At 44.1% G+C, this 16,734-nt stretch overlaps 1 protein-coding gene across 1 annotated transcript in view; it reads left to right on the forward strand.

The window, feature by feature from the left end:
- Window positions 1–16,652, forward strand: part of EBF1 (EBF transcription factor 1) — a 501,677-nt gene extending 485,025 nt beyond the window's left edge. The window contains exons 14-17 of the mRNA XM_004371251.3: window positions 606–783; window positions 1,441–1,620; window positions 5,934–6,128; window positions 16,147–16,652. Of these exons, the coding sequence (XP_004371308.2) occupies window positions 606–783; window positions 1,441–1,620; window positions 5,934–6,128; window positions 16,147–16,178 (585 nt within the window). The 3' untranslated portion in view covers window positions 16,179–16,652. The remainder of the gene's footprint in view (window positions 1–605; window positions 784–1,440; window positions 1,621–5,933; window positions 6,129–16,146) is intronic.
- The last annotated feature ends 82 nt before the right edge of the window (window positions 16,653–16,734 follow it).

Raw genomic sequence — 16,734 nt, forward strand, 5'->3', positions numbered from 1 at the left:
TATTTCATAGAGCAACTCCGTGTATATGATTCCAACTGCTTAGGAACCCAGGGGTCTGACAAATCATCCACTCCTTTTTCATGTTACCTAAGTCAGTGTCCAGGGCACACAGTGTCACTCAACTCAGGGACACAGAGTCATCTACAACTTGTCCTCAAATTCAGCAGAGGAGATGAGTTGCAGTCAGTCTCTCTTGGTCTCTTTCTGTCTCTCTCGCTCTGCAAACCCCGGAGTTCCTGTGTTATAGGTGAGGAGGAAAACCCCACGGTGCTGTCGTATACTGGGAGGAAGTATGCAAGAATGGTTAAGATAATGGGCTTTCAGAGTCAGACGTACGGGGTTATGAACCCCAGCTCTGTCCTCAAATAGGAGAGGATGCTCAGTGAGGTCTTTGCCCCTCTGGGCCTCAGTTCCCTCATTTGTGATATGGGTATGATGATGATGAGGCTAATTTGGGAGGAGGGGGAAAGGTTACAGAAGTCGATGCTGTTGAAAGCATTGAAAGCCCTGAGCAACATGCGGGGCAGATAGTAAGCACTCTGGAAATGGCATCATTGGCAGTATGATTGGGGCTAGCTAAAGGGATGATTCTTTTTCCTTTTCAGGAAATTATACTGAAGAGAGCAGCAGACATCGCAGAGGCCCTGTACAGCGTCCCTCGCAACCACAACCAGCTCCCGGCCCTTGCTAACACCTCTGTCCACGCAGGAATGATGGGTGTGAACTCCTTCAGTGGACAACTGGCCGTAAATGTCTCCGAAGCGTCACAAGCCACCAATCAGGGTGAGGAGCCTGCTCTTCTCCTTTTTCTCTCACTTTTCCCTGCCCCTTCCAGACTTCGAGCTCTCTTCCTCCATTTATTTGGCATGAAACAATGTTCATTTTTAAAAATACATTATTTATGAAGAGGGAGATTCCTAGTTAGTGTGTATCAAGTATTATTTTCAAATTTGGGGTCTAGCTATCATGCCTGGTAACCTGGCATAAGGGCTAGGAAGGATGCAGGCATTTAGCCATCTGTACATTTGACTTTTCACCATAAACCATGAATGACAGATCGCAAAGAGGGTTGGAATTAAAGTTCTGAGGGGCCAAAGCACATCATTCTCGTTCAGGGAATAGAAACCTGTTAACCCCAGCATACATCTCTTAGTTTGGGATTTATTTCTGCTCCAAAATGATAATTTGTAGGACCTGCATTGCTACTTCTCACGGCCCTGCTAAGTATTTATGATCTCCTAAGAAATGTGTCTTTTGCTCACTTCCCATTTTAATCACAGAGCTAGCATCACCAACCCATGCAGATGAATCACCTGACCCCTTCCCTCTGGGGTGCAGTAAGGGGCCGGGAAACAGAGACCTCCCCTTCCCCAAGAGTCTTCCAGTTTTGCCACCCCTCTGAACCCCTCCCTCACCCCGGTTCTGCCCCTACCCCCTCAGGTTTCACTCGCAACTCAAGCAGCGTGTCACCACATGGGTACGTGCCGAGCACCACTCCCCAGCAGACCAACTACAACTCCGTCACCACGAGCATGAATGGATACGGCACTGCTGCCATGTCCAATTTGGGTGGCTCCCCAACCTTCCTCAACGGCTCAGCTGCCAACTCGCCCTATGCCAGTAAGTAGAGATATGTGTCCGGCATTTCTGCACGTTTTCACTAGAAGGGCTCAGCATCCGCCTATGGGGCCCATTGCATAGGTCTCCTCAGCCTGAGAGCCCCCATCCTGTAAGACAGAGACCCAGGTGATGCTGTGAAAGGCACCATTGCCTCCAGTAGAACCTCTGCTCTCCCTTGCTGACTTTCCTCCCCTAACAGGCAGAACTTTGCCAAAACCAAAAGCAGCGTGGTATAGTGGTTAAGAGCTTGGCTGCTAACCAAAAGGTTGGCATTTCAAATCCACTAGCTGCTCCTTGGAAACTCTATGGGGCAGTTCTGCTCTGCCCTATAGGGTCGCTATGAGTTGGAACCGACTGGATGGCACCTAGCAACACCAGTGTAATTGCAAGAACGAAAGCTTCCGGTCAGATGGAGCTGAGTTTGACTCCTGCTTCTAGTTACTAATGAGTGGCCTTGGGCAAGTTCATCTCCTCTCCAAACCTCAGTTTTCTCATCTGTAAAATGGGAATGGGACTAGTATCCACCCTGTAGAGATGTGTTGGGACTTAAATAAGATAATGCATGTAATGATCCTTCCCTGACATCTGTCCCATGAGAGACACATTCAATAAATCTGAATCATAATCATAATGATGATAATGATAATAAAAAGTGGTGGTGGTATATAGTGTAGTAACAACAGTCTAAAACTTAAAGTCTCTCTCTTTAGGAATATGGCTCCTTTGATTTTGTTACTCTTAGATTTTTTTTTTCCTTTGTATTTGGTGTGTACTTAAAAACAACAACAACAACAAATCAAAAAACACATCTTGATTTTTTTCCAGAAACCTGGCAAGATAAAGAAAGAAACCAGAAATATTCCTTGGTAACTGTCCCTGTCCTAAAGAAGTTTAGCTTAGAGGGATTTTTGGCACAGTGTTTAAGTTACATCTGAAAAACGTCAATGAATTGGCATCTTTATATATGAAATGTCATGGGCCTGTGCCTACGAAATTTCTTGATCTCCCTCTGAGGAATTTTTCATAGATAACCTAGTTCATTTTGGACAGTGTGGATGGCTGTTCTGATGTGTAAAAATGTGGCCAAACTCTTAGCCATTTGTAGAAGTTATGATAAAAGATGTGCTGTTAAATGGAACAATTTTCATGATATTTATACAAGGCCCTTGGCTAAAAATACTAATAATTATGCAGTCTCTCGTAGTGGAAATGTGGAGTGTGCTAATCCTTTGAAAGAGGAAAAATGATTCCTAAAGTGTATGTAGAGGCCTTGCCTATCTGGGTAAATTTTTATACTCAGTGTGCACTAAATTCTAAATTCCTGCTTTGTTTGTTTGGAATCAGAAGCTTGATGAACATTTGAAATTCCCCACCCCCCACCCCCAAATAATCTGCATACGTTGTCTGGTCAAGAGTCAACATCTGGGGTCAGTTTCACATTAGATTACGATTCGTCAAAGGATTCTTTCTCATAGATCTATCACTTCAGTGTTCTCCAATCCACTCAATCAGAAAATGTTTCAATCATGACCTGAAAATTAAAAGGTGGCATTCTTAATTAAATCAATAAACTAATTGCTATATGGTAGCAATTCAATTTAGGGGCTTGGATATTGCTCTGCCTTCCCAAGCCTGGGCAGACACCAAGTGACTTTAGCCTGAGATTGCATCTGTCAGACTGTGAAACTTCCAACATTTAATTTCCATTAATTGATTTCCTCAGTGCTCATGAATATAGTATTAAATTCTCAAATAGGCTCTCAGATGGGACGGTTTTATCTGCATAAATGCAAATAAAACAATAAACACAAAGCTCAGCTGATTTGAATTTTTGCCTCCGTAATATTTAATTATTCATAAACCACTCATGTTGAAAAATTTCCAACAGAATAAAAAATAAAATAAGACATTCCACGGGTGAACACAGTTTCTGGTATGGTGGCTGATAACTAATAATGTTATAACAAATGGAGCTGCTTGACTATATTTCACCCCTTCCTCTGTTCACCACCCCGCAAGCTCCCCACCTCTAAATACACATAATGATCGCATTTGCCAACGAGATTAATTGCCCTCCTCAGTGAACCAGCAGGATTTCAAGCCTGCGAATATTTAAAAATCAAACCTCCAGTGCATGAGTTTTGCAATTTAAATGGGTGTTATTATTGAGCGTATTTTCACATTTACAAATCCTAAGAGATGTATAGAAATGCTGCCCTCATTAAAAGAAAAAGTACAGTTTAGAGAATGTTTGTGAAAACTCTGAGGATGGCGGCTCTGGGTTCTGCTCCATACAGCATTCGGTGTGTTCGGATTATGTAGTGCTGGGTGCCGATTACAAGGGGACATGTCTCCCCTTACGGCAACTGCTGCCTATGACCCATTCGATTCCCACTTCCGTAACTTTCCAAAGCCAGGAGGCCAAGGGGAAGGCCACCCAAGCAGCTCTTTGGGCTCTGGTGGGCTCATGGGAAGGGGGCCTTTTCCCTGGGGATCTCTTTGCTTTGCAGGGTGGTGTAGTAGAATCAGCACTGAATTTGGGTTTGAGTTCTGGCTTCACCACATTATTACTATGGGCCTTGAGCAAGTCATGAAACCATTTTCTGCAGCTCAGCTTGCTCATTTTCCTCAGGTGTAAAAAGATCCGGACTCCAGGTGGTTGTGTCAATGACAGAGAATGAAAGAGATAGGAAGATGCTAGTAAATGATAAAGCAGTATGTAATGTTTATTAACTAAAGTGAAAAATAATAAAGCAGAAGGAAGTGTCTAGAATTTTAATGAAGTGGCTAAAAATCATCGAACACTATGAATACTATTCCATAGGAGATGTAGAAATATCAGAAGGCAAGTGTATGAAAATACTAGTCTCCAATTTAGAGGGCTTAGTGTGTGCAAACGTGCTGCTTCCTAAAATAAACAAGAGATTATTAGCCAGTACTCAAAGATAAGGAGTCCTTAGAAGGGGCAGACAATCAATGTGCTTAGCTGCTAACTGAAAGGTTAGAGGCTCGGTCCACCCAGAGATGCCTCAGAAGAAAGGTATGGTGATCTCCTTCCAAAAAATCAGCCACCGAAAACCCTATGGAGCACAGATTTACTCAGACACACGTGGAGTGGCTGTGAGTCTGAGTGAACTCAATGCCAACTTGGTGAACTCAAAGATGAAAGGCCAGGCTGAGCGTACTGTGATCAGTTAAGAGAATGTGCACCTACCAAACTCTTTCATGTCCCCATGCCGTTAGCTTCTCTCCCTCTGAATTGCCAAAGTTCTCCTGTTATTGATTATCCACATTCCTGCTAACACCAGACTGTGAGTATTTGCATAAGGCTCCTGTCCTACCACTTACTAATTCACAAACATTTGTGTAAGGCTCCCTGGGGGACGGAAAGAATTTGGAGTTTTGACTGCAGTTCTTCATTTTCCGCAGATGCTTCGTGTGGCAGTGTATCCACCTAGCTTCCTGCCTATCTTTATCTCTATTGTGGAGCCTCACACTACAGCCATATCCTTGAGGATCTCACAGCAGTAGTGCAGAGAATCAGGAGGCACACACACACACACACACACACAAACATCTACCAGTGCTTTAAGTTGGAGTCCTTCAACTCATCCTTCTTCCATCTCATTCCATCAGTGAGCTCACCCTCTCAAGCTGGCCTCCTCCTGTCTCTTCTGTCCCTACTCCTTTGCTAGTACCTTAGTTTAGGCCCTACCTGGAATGCTTCCCGAGTCCTCCTCTGAGAAGCTTTCTCTGACCACCAGCACCACATCCCTTCCCTACCTCCACCCCGTTGGCCTCGCTCACCTTTGCCACTATTTTGTGCCGCTCTGTCCCTTGTAAGAGCGTATTGCTCTTCTGTTTCCTGGCCTGGGGTGTCCCAGTGCCTAGCACACACCTGGCACATAGTAAAACAGTTGTTGTCAAGTGGATTCTGACTCATGGTGACTCCACGTGTGTCAGAGTAGAACTACGCTCCGTAGGGTTTTCAATTGCTGATTTTTTGGAAGGAGATCACCAGGTCTTTTTTCTGAGGCACCTCTGGGTGGGACAAATGGTTAACATACTTGGCTACTAACTGAAAGGCACAGAGTAGGCCCACAATAAACGCCTAAAAGATCACCGGCAGTAAGATGTAGCACATGCTGGTACCAGATGATCAAAGCAGACACTATCCTGAGAGCTCAGGGCAGGCTCACTCTGGAAGACGGTACTGAGCAGGGTGGCTGGCTCAGGGTCTGCGCTGAGCTGCCTGTCTCACAATGCCAGGAGAGGCGCTGAGCTGACTTGTCCTTTCCCATTGCCCCTTTCAGTTGTGCCATCCAGCCCCACCATGGCCTCCTCCACAAGCCTCCCTTCCAACTGCAGCAGCTCCTCTGGCATCTTCTCCTTCTCACCAGCTAACATGGTCTCCGCTGTGAAACAGAAGAGTGCTTTTGCGCCAGTCGTCAGACCCCAGACTTCCCCGCCTCCCACCTGTACCAGCACCAACGGGAATAGCCTGCAAGGTAAGCCCCAGGCCCCACTCACTGATCTGGATCTGGTGCCCTGACCTCTCCCTCCCAGGGCCTGGAGCAGGTGTATCACTGTGGCCAGAGTGGAGCTGCCTGGGCCTGCCTGCTTCTGTCTGCCCTCATCTCTTCTGCTCCTTTGTGTTTGCTATCCTTGCACCGTGGCCCCTGGCCCCTGGCCCCTGCCCCCTGGCCCCGTGCCTCCCTCCTGTGCTAGAGCTGCCTGACCAGCCCTCTTTCCAGCTCCAGCAATTCCGCTCACAGGAGAGGCAGCTGCTCTCAAACACAGGCTCGGGATTTGCTTAAGAATACTATTTCCGCTTACTAATGCCACCGTTTGTCTTTTCTCCTCTCTCATTCCCTGTTGTCGCCATTATCAGACCAGTCTTTTGTGGACTCTAGCAAGTTCTCCACTGCAGGGTCTCTCCCGGGACTGGCCTTCTCCTGAAGTAGGTCACTCATCCTTGCCTTCCTGTTGCCTGTATCCGAGTGAACGTGCATGGGGTGGGGAGGATGTAAGCAGCCCATGGTCCATCTGAGCCCTGAGGTTAAAGCATCAGAGACCAAAGGCAGGAACTTCGCTGCTGGAAACCAGAAACCTCAAAACGCTACTAGGGTGTTCTGGTTCATATTAAAATGTTTCACCTCTTCCCCACCATGGTAAATCAAAAGGAATGGAGGTGACCTCTTCATTAATTAGAAGAAAAAAAATCCACCTTTTAAAAAATGGGTCTACTATTTTGAATGTTTTTCTCATGTGCTCAGCACCATGATGTGGTGTTTACCTGCACAATCTCATTCGTTCCCCATAGCAGGATGGTGTGGTAGGTATTCAGAGTCCCTATTTTACAGACGGGAAAATGAAAGGTTAGAGAGGTTACAAACTTGTTCGACTTCTAACAGCTGGTATGTGGCAGAAGCTGGCCTTAAACTCAGCTTCAAACATTCATGTCCTCTTTCCATCTCGCAAACACTTTATCACTCAGAGGATGTGAAAAGGACAAATCCAGGATCCCCAAAGAAGCTGGTGGGGCAATAAGATCAATGAAATAATCGGCTACCATTTGTTGATCACTGAACGGTGTCAGGCGCTGTGCTAAGCACTGGGTGTGCTTTACCTTATTTAATCCTCACAACTTCCTGATGAAGTATAAGAATTATTATAATCTCCATGGTTCTGTTGGTAGAACACAAGCTTGGAGACAGTCAATAGCTGCCCACAGACATAGCTGGTAAATGGTGGAGATGACTATAAACCCCAGCAGGATCTGAGCCCTTAGCCCTGCCCTGTACTACTTCCTTCAGTACAGACACACCAGTCTCCACTGATGAGCACCATGGAGGTGAGGGAGGGGGCCAGCAGGACAGGCATTCTCAGCTCTGCTTCTTGTGTGTGAGGACATATATATTTACACTTAGATACACAAGTACTCTCTGCTGAATGCTTTGCTTCAATGATCTCATTTGATTCTTCCAGTAACCCTATGAGGTCAGTCCTATTCCCATTGTATAGATGGAGAAATTGAGGCTCAATCTGACCAAGATTGCACATCTAGTGAATGGTGGGGCCAGAACTGAATTCAATGTGATCCCACAGTGTGGCTCCTAATCACTACATCCTCTTGCCTCTAAAAAGGCTCTTCAAAAATTTCCTCAGAAAACTTCCAGCAAGTCTGCCCAGCACAATCAAATGCCCGTGTCCCACATGGCTTCTTGTCCATGCCCCTCACTGACACACGTTGACAAATCCATCTTCTTAGAAGGAAGAGGAAAATTACCTGACTGCAGAACGAGGTATCAGGCAGTATTATTCATGATAGGAAATGCCCACCCCACAAAGAGAGTTGCCCGTTCATGCAAGTCTGACTCTTTTTCAGCTAAAAATAATGCATGCCACCATAAAGTACCTCTCCAGCCAGGAAAAAAAAACCTCCAAAAAACCAAACCCATTGCCGTCAAATCGATTCTGACTCATAGCGACCCTATAGGACAGAACAGAACTGGCCCATAGGGTTTCCAAGCCTGTAAATCTTTATGGAAGCAGACCACCTCATCTTTCTCCTGCGGAGCCACTAGTGGGTTCAAACTGCCAACGTTTCGGTTAGCAGCCAAGCACTTAACCACTGTAACACCAAGGCTCCTTACAGCCAGCAAACTAGGGATATAATGCTTAAGCAAACAGAGCATATAAGCAGTTTAAATAATGACAACACATACAGAAAGCAGAAATCCACCATTTTTGAGCTGCCAGTCATAATCCTTTTTAAACATAGATTTGAGGTCAAAAGCAAAGTATAATGGGGTTTTTAATCAACAGTTGAGTGGTGGTACATGAGAAGAAGACCCACTGCTATTTAAAGGTAAGTAGCTATATCATGGAGCCCTGGTGGTGTAGTGGTTAAGAGCTCAGCTGCTAACCAAAAGGTTGGTACTCCAAATCTACCAACCGCTCCTTGGAAACCCTATGGGGCATTCTACTCTGTCCTATAGGGTCTCTATGATTCAGAGTTAACTAGATAGCAGTGGGTTTCGTTTTGCTTTTTTTTAGCTCTATCCCAGTCAACATCAACTTATATGGGCAGCCCTTTGGGGAGGCCTAGTATCTCTTTATGCCATGTGGATCTAGGAGGTAGAGGGTCTGGGCCTGGATTTTAGAAACTTCTATATTTCTGGAACATCTGGTTGTGTAGGGATATGTGTGTGTTTAAAGTAATAATGAAATGGCTTTAAGGTGGGAACACATACAAAGTCTGTGCATTTGGGACCCGTAAGTTTTCTGCAGCGCAACTCTGTACAGATTCTAAAAGTACAGAGATTTTCCCCCTCTTCTGATTAGTGGCTGAGTCCCTGCCTCTCCATTACATTTCTAATACCTAGCTACACAGCACGGGGAGTTTAAGGGGTTGAGGCCTGACTCAGGGACACACTTTGTGCTGGATCTGTTAATTGTGGAGGACACAGCCCTTACCTTCTGACTGAACAAGTGTCAAGGAAATTCTTTCTGGACTCTTCCTTACCAGATGCCCTGACTCTGAAATTCGGGGCAGGGGAGGGGTAATTGTTGTTATTCCAACACTCTCGTATGACAAACATCCCTACCTTTATGGGGTAGCAGTAGTGGAGGTATGAGTAGAGAAATTACAGTCAAATTTAACTGACACTATCTTACTTTAAGGAATCCCTGGGTGTTGCAAATCGTTAAAGTGATTGATTGCTGACCGAAAGGTTAGAGATTCAAGTCCACCCAGAGGTGCCTTGGAAGAAAGGCCTGGTGATCTACATCCGAAAAATCAGCCACTGAAAACTCTATGGAGCACAGTTCTACTCTGACACACATGGGGTTGCCATGAGTCGGAATCGACTTGATGGCAATAGTTTGGTTTTTGGTATCTTACTTTACTTACTTCTTGCTCCCCACGCTACCCCTAACCACCACACTTGCCAGGCAAGGCACACACTGAGAACTGCATCTTAACCCTCTGCACACAATCCTCAGCAGGGTGAGGAAGATGAGCCTTAGGTGGCCAACCCCATTTTTTCAGGGGGCTTCTACTTGGAACCTTGGAATTTCCCCTGAGAAAAGTGGCATTCTGACAGTGGGCTCCTTGAGCTAAAACTAAATAATTACATCATCTTTAACTTTCTAAACTGTACTTCTACCATCAGGAAGCACACAGGTGGGTATAGCATTGGGGGTAAGGATATCGAAAGTATTTTATTCCTCCCTGTCCTTTCCAATGTTACAGTAAGTCCTAGTTCATTTGGACCATCCTAATTCAGAATTGTGATCATTAAGACAGGGCCAGTGATGAAGAAAGAGGTTTGTGAAACAAATTGACCAAGTAAACAAGATTATAGGTAACACATTTAGCTGTGTAAGTGTTTGAAAGGCTTATTCACCTCAAACTACCACTCTGCTAAGTGTACATCATTCTATTTATCTTTGTAAGCCAACTCCTTGGAGTCCATTTCCCTAGCGTCCCTCTCGTAGCCCCGTGCAGTTACTGCATGCATGTCTACCCATTAGCACATCTGCACTGTAATCTCACATGAGGTCACAGAAACTATCATGTGAGGGCTTGTCACCAGCCTGTCTTCTGCCTTATCTCATTTATTCCTCTCAACTACCCTTTGATGTAGGCTGTTTATTGTGGGAACTGGGACTTAGAAAGAGCTAAGATGGCTCGTCCAGAGTTACACAGCTAGCAAATTGGGGAGCTTGGGGTTAAAACCCAGGCAAACTGAGTCAACTGTGTAAGCCTCTATGCTATGTTGCTGTTCTGTATTCAAGCCCAGGGCGGTAGTGTTTCACTAGTAAAATTCTCGCCTTCCATGTGGGAGACCTGGGTTCCGTTCCCAGCCTGTATATTTCAGCACAGCCACCTCTTGTCAGTGGAGGCTTGTGTGTTGCTGTGATGAGAAACAGGTTTCAGCAGAGCTTCCAAACTAAGATGGGCTAGGAAGAAGGGCCTGGCAATCTACTTGAGAAAATCAGCCAGTGAAAACTGTGGATCACGGTGGTCCGATCCTGTTGTGCATGGGATTGCCATGAGTCAATGGCTGACTCAATGGCTGCTAATACTAACAGCATATTCAAGACACTGGGTTAGGTCCATAGGAAGTACAGAGTCCTGACCTTAAAAACTTCCCCTGGGTTAGGGGAGACACGACACCAAATTAAACAAGGCAAACCTGTCTATGGAGAGGCTGGACAACCAGTTGTGGGAGGAGGGAAAGATTAGGGAGAATTCAGAACAGCCTCATGGACAAGGAGGCCTTTGAACTGGACCTTGAATGAAGGTGAGTAGCATTTGAGAGTGGAGAGGTGGGGAAGAGGGACATTTTAAGCACAAGGACCAAGGACAACCTGAACCAAGGAGCAGAAGCAGAAAAATCCCAGATAATGTGCAGTAACCAGTGTCCTGGTTACCGGTAACTCAGCATCCTGGAGCACAGGAGCCAGGGAGCAGTAATAAGGTTGAAAAATGAGGTCTTTCTGTAGAAGCCCTCAGCTCTATTCCTTTACATATATCTCAGAATTCAGCTTCTACAGAAGCTGACTTTCTCACCCAGGTAGATAAAACTTTTGACAACTTACCATGTGTCTGAGACATTTTTTTAGGGTGAACAACTCTTGTCTCAGCACCTCCGGAGCCCCACAAGATGTTCTATTTAAAAAAAAAAAGTTGTGGTCAAATAAAATTTAGAAAATACTACTTACTGAATCTCTGTCCTGGAGAAAAAAAATGCACAGTTTATTAGAGGCTCTGCGATATCCTGCAATTAAACAAGAAAGACAGTTCCATTTAGCTTTCTACACACATTTGGCCACAGAAATTTTTTCTTCACTCTAAGACGAATTAACATTTCATGGAAAACTTTGGAAAATACAGCTGTATTTAGGATTTAGAGAGAAAAATACAGAGAAGAAACCTTCTTACAGTTTTATTCGGATGAAAACCAAAACAAACCAAACTCGTTGCTGTCGAGTCAATTCCGACTCACAGCAACCCTTTAGGAGAGACTAGAACTGCCCCATAGGGTTTCCAAGGAGCGGCTGGTGTATTCGAACTGCCGGCCTTTTGGTTAGCAGCCAAGCTGTTAACCACTGCACCACTAGCTACCAGGGCTCCTACCTGGATGAAGTCAGTGATAAATCCTGATGCCAGACTCTCCAGGTGTGTTGGTTTTTGTTGACCAAAGACTTGAGTCAGCAGTGACACTCAGCCATTGAAATTGGAAACATCCTTTCCCTTCTCATAAGGGTCCAAGGGCATGGATTCTGTGCAATTTCAGGCCTCAGAGGACTTCATTAATCAGGAGACAGGCAACCCAAGAAGGCTGTCACCATGCTATCAGAACCCCTTAGCCACCATCCCACCAATGTAGTGATTCTAAACCATAACCATGTTCTGGACAGTCTCTGCTATAAAAAATTAAAAACAAAAAAGCCAGAGTCATTTCACAAAACTTGCACCCACATATCGATTTTTTTCCTTCTCTGCCTTGTTGAAGCCCAGGCTGGCTGGCCCTGCCCCATTTCTCCAGTCGAATAGCAAATCCTGTGGAATTGTCTTTGTCTCTTACATATGTTCAGTTTGTGCAAGCTCCTTCCCCCATTCCTGATTAGCTCATAATTCTTACACGTATGGTGATGTGTGGGGAAGACCACATTCCACCCTCACACTCCAACTTCTCCCAGCCCTGCAAAACTTTCCATTTTGGCTTTGTTCTTATCAAAATGTTTCAACCACAATTACAAATGCATTGTCCTTCAAACCAATAGTTTTCCGAGCTGCTGTCAGAGAACGTGACGGCCTAAATGCCAGGGAAGTGGCAGAGCACTGCTGTCTTATGTTGTCTTGGCCCACATGTTCCCTGAGAGTGTGGTGTCCTCATGGGAATCTTCACAGGCCCAGCTTGGGCAAGACAGCACGCCAGCGGCATTTCTGGAACATTCCAAGTCTCAGACACCCATCCCTGTCACTTAATCAATCTTCAGGATTGCAGCACAGATACAAGAAAAACAGCTCCTAAAACCCGGAAGTGTCCCTGTATTCCTGCAGTAGGATTCCTTTATAAAAAGGCCCCTTTTGAAGGACCTAAGTTCAGAGGCCACAAACAGTGACCTTTTCCCAGAATTGAGTCATCAGAGTTCTGCATCTGGAGGTTAGAAAGTCATGGATGAGCTTTAGGGAGCTGTGACACCCCCTTCCCTGGCTTTATATGAAAACTTCAGAGTGTAAGTGCAGATAGACCTTTTCCTGGAGAGAAGTTCATGTCTTTCATCAGCCTCTCGAAGAAGTTTGAGACCAATGAAGGAGAGGTCGGAAAATGCAGGGAGGCCAAATCCACCCCTAGGTGCCCTTAGGTTTTTTTTTTTTTTTTTCAACTAGTTGCTAACCTGTGTAAACCTGGGCTATTTCATCTTTAAAAAATAGCCACATCTCTCCTGATACATGCGACAATATGGTTGAACCTTGAAAATATTATGCTGAGTGAAATAAGTCAGTTACAAAAGGACCAATTTATTATGTGATTCAACTTATATGAAATATCTAGAATAGGCAGATGTGTTGAGACAGAAGGTAGATTAGTGGTTACCATGGGCTAGGGGACAGGGAAATGGAGAATTCATGTCTAATGGGTACACAGTTACTGTTTGGGATGACAAAAATTTTTGGAAACAAATTGTGATGGTTGCAAAAAAAAAAAAAATCCAACCTTTCTCAAAAAAATTCAGAAGAGTTGGTGGCTGTGAGCTGATATTCCTAAACAGCAGCATTTGTGGGAGCTGGTAGTTAAAGACATGCTCTTGGGGTCCCCTCAGTCCCCACTGAGGGCACTTAGCTCCCTTATGTCACCTGCCTGAGCTCTGGAGTCTGCAATCCCCATATTCCGGATTAAGAAACGCGGTTAGCTACAGACTAGCACAGCAACCGACTTTGCTTTATAACTTTTACTGCAGCTTTAAATAGAGGTTTAACGGGCATCTAATTAATCTAGCACATTATTCAGGTACGCAAACACTGTTTAGATCCTTTTTTATTTTGGCCAGCCACATGGGATATTTTCAGGACCTAAATGATAGATTTTGGCTCGGTCCGTCGACCTAATTAGCAGGAAATTTGTCAGCTTTCTACTTTGCTTTGTGTTGTGTTGGCATTGCCTGAGCTGGCCAACTGTAGAGCCGGGAGCTGCCCTATAATGCCTGGCACCCCAGAGTAGATTTTGGAATAAGGCAGAAACAGCCTTGTTTCCTTTGCCACACGGAACCCCCACAGAAAGGCCTGTCTTTAATAAGGGTGTCTAGACCCACCCCCAGCCTGGATGAGTAGACCCTTAGGGAGACATAGCCATGCTGAGCTGTCACACTGCAAATACCCTCCCCTTGTCTTTGGAGCTACATCATCTTGAATTCTCAACTTAAGGCTCACCAGGGAAATACCAAGCTGGTAGTTTCAGTCAAACCTAGGACTACTTGAATCTTAGGGGGGAACTGCATTTCCAACTGATCCCAAATCTTTGGGGGTTTAAGTTGGCCTGCATTTGGCAAGAGACAACTTCCTGTTTCTAAGAAAAAAGGCTTATGAGGGCTTACAAAAAAGACTCCAGGAGCTTTGGGCTGCAAAATGGCTCTTGCAAAACAACATTTGGATGATTTACGTGTAAATGAATCAGAAACATGTGGCTTGAATTTCCTTGTGAATACAGATGGGTTTAAAAATTAATGGAAAAAGTGTTTGGCAAAACACTTTTTTTTTTTTTTTTTAATTGAATCTAAAATGTCAGTGGTGGGGGAGGGGAAGCAGGAAGGGTGTGGGGCCACAGGGCTCAGAGCCTCACCTAGCTGCCGTTGGTCTACTACAGGCTTCATGGTGATTTTTAAAAAAGGGAGGAGAATATTCTTCCGGACATGATAGCTGGGAAATGAAGAGGGCCACTTCCTAAACACAATCATCACTGACAAGAACATTAATTTAAATTTAGAATTGGCATTAAAAAGAAAGCAACAACTTTTTCTCTCTGCCTGACAGAACACTAAGCCATGGTTGGGAGCCAAAGATGGCTGCTGCTTGCTTCTCATGTAAGCATCTCTCTCTCATCTTGACATATTTCAAAGTTGCCACGCTGTTTCAGTTTTCTTATAGACCCCTCCTTATTCCTCACACCCATCCCAGGTAAAGTAGGTTATGTGGGATGATGCTTACTTGATGGAAGGGGAAATATAGCCCAGAGAAGTCAGTTAGCATGAGGTCACATGCCAGTATATTGGCAGAAGTGATAGGTTAAAAATAATAGCAGCTAACTTCTATTGGGAGTCCCTGGATAATATAAATGTTATTGTGTTCTAACCAAAAGTTTGGTGGTTCGAGTCCACCCAGAGGCACCTTGCAAGAAAGGCCTGGTGACCTACTTTTGAAAAACCAGGCATTGAAAACCCTGGAGAGCACGGTTCTACTCTAACACACACGGGGTCACTATGAGGGGAGTGGACTTGATACTGGTACCTGTATTGGTAACTTCTATTGGGAGCTTAATAGGAGCTGAACTTAGGCTAGACACTTTACATATGTTATTTCGTTTAAATTTCCAACAACCCTAAGTGCTGTGATTAACTCTATTTTCTAGCCGAGAGGAGACTCAGGTTCAGAGAGACTAGTTCAGGGGAAGAGGACTTACTCAGTAAGCAGCAAAGCCAGAGGTGGAATGCTGGCCTGTCTGAGTCCAAGCTCTCTGATACCATTCTGTGTGGCCCCCCAACTCCAGCACTTTGAAAGATTTTTGGTTAGCTCAAACTGCCTTCCCTTTTCCCAGGATCTCACCCCGGCTTTCCTATGCTGTCATTTCCTAGGAACATGCTCAGAGCATTCTAGAAACAGTGAGTGAAGCAATGTGGAAGACTTTCTGTAGTTTCATGCAAACTTGCTTTCTCCTCCATGCTTTCTCCCATCCTTATATTCCCAGTGTGCAATGCCTGCTATAGCTGTGTTTCCTTCTTTCAGGACCCAGGATTGAAATGAAGGCGCTAAAATCTTGCTCTCAGTTACTCAGTCTTCGTAGTAATACAGAGCACAGAGGAAGCCAGGGTTTTTTGTGTAAATTGCTGGCACCTGGGATGGACCAGTTTTTATTTTATATTTTGGAAGTGAAAGGGAGGATAAAAAAGAGTGACGAATAGAAAATGCTCACTATTTTTTACAGGGTTTGGGGCTGCAACTTTCCCAGTGGTATTCAAACTATGCAGCTTTCTAGTTATGTTATAAAATAATTGAAATCAGATTTGGAGGGATATTTAGGATATTCTCTTCTGTTAAAGATACATACACATGCTTATATATTATAATTTTTAATCAAGTACATATATATTCTGTAACAAAATGTCACCCCAGAGAAGATGAGAGCACATTTGTGGTTAATATTCAGCTAACATAGTGGTGTGTGGGTGTTTTTTTTTTCCCCCAGTGAGAAGTTTGGATGTAAAACCATTGACTTTTGTCTTCTCTTTCAACAGCAATATCTGGCATGATTGTTCCTCCCATGTGAAAGAATTGCCTTGAAGAATTTTATTAATGAAGAGGTTGGATTCTGCTACAGAGAGTAATCTGATACAAGCCCCAGAGTGGAACTTTTAACTCAGGCCTTTTTAAGAGGAATCACAATAACTGCAGATTTTTAAACAAACAAAATTACCGACCTTGCAAATACTGAAATTGGAAGGGATCTGCAAGTGCAGGGTGTTGTTTAAAGTTGTACCTCCCAAGTATTGGGGAGATATATTTATTCTGTGTCGATAAAAGCAAATCCACTTTTTCTTTTTCTTTTTTTTTTTTTTTTAAGCTTAACTCTGCAATCATTGGTCTTTTATAAACGTAATGCTCTATACAAGGGACACTATAAATAAGACTCCATGTTTTAATTTATGATGTTTTTAAAGCTGTGTAAAGGGAGAATGAAGTGAGATATTTACAAAAAAGTAACAAAAGGAAAAAAAGAAAAAAAAAAAAAAAAAAAAAAAAAGCTTGTATGGGGACAGAATAGGAATGCCAGTTAGATTTTTTAAGCTAAACTCTGCAATCATTGGTCTTTTATAAACGTAATG

This window comes from Trichechus manatus, unplaced genomic scaffold (genome assembly GCF_000243295.1).
Source record: "Trichechus manatus latirostris isolate Lorelei unplaced genomic scaffold, TriManLat1.0 scaffold00011, whole genome shotgun sequence".
Classification (NCBI taxonomy): domain Eukaryota; kingdom Metazoa; phylum Chordata; class Mammalia; order Sirenia; family Trichechidae; genus Trichechus; species Trichechus manatus.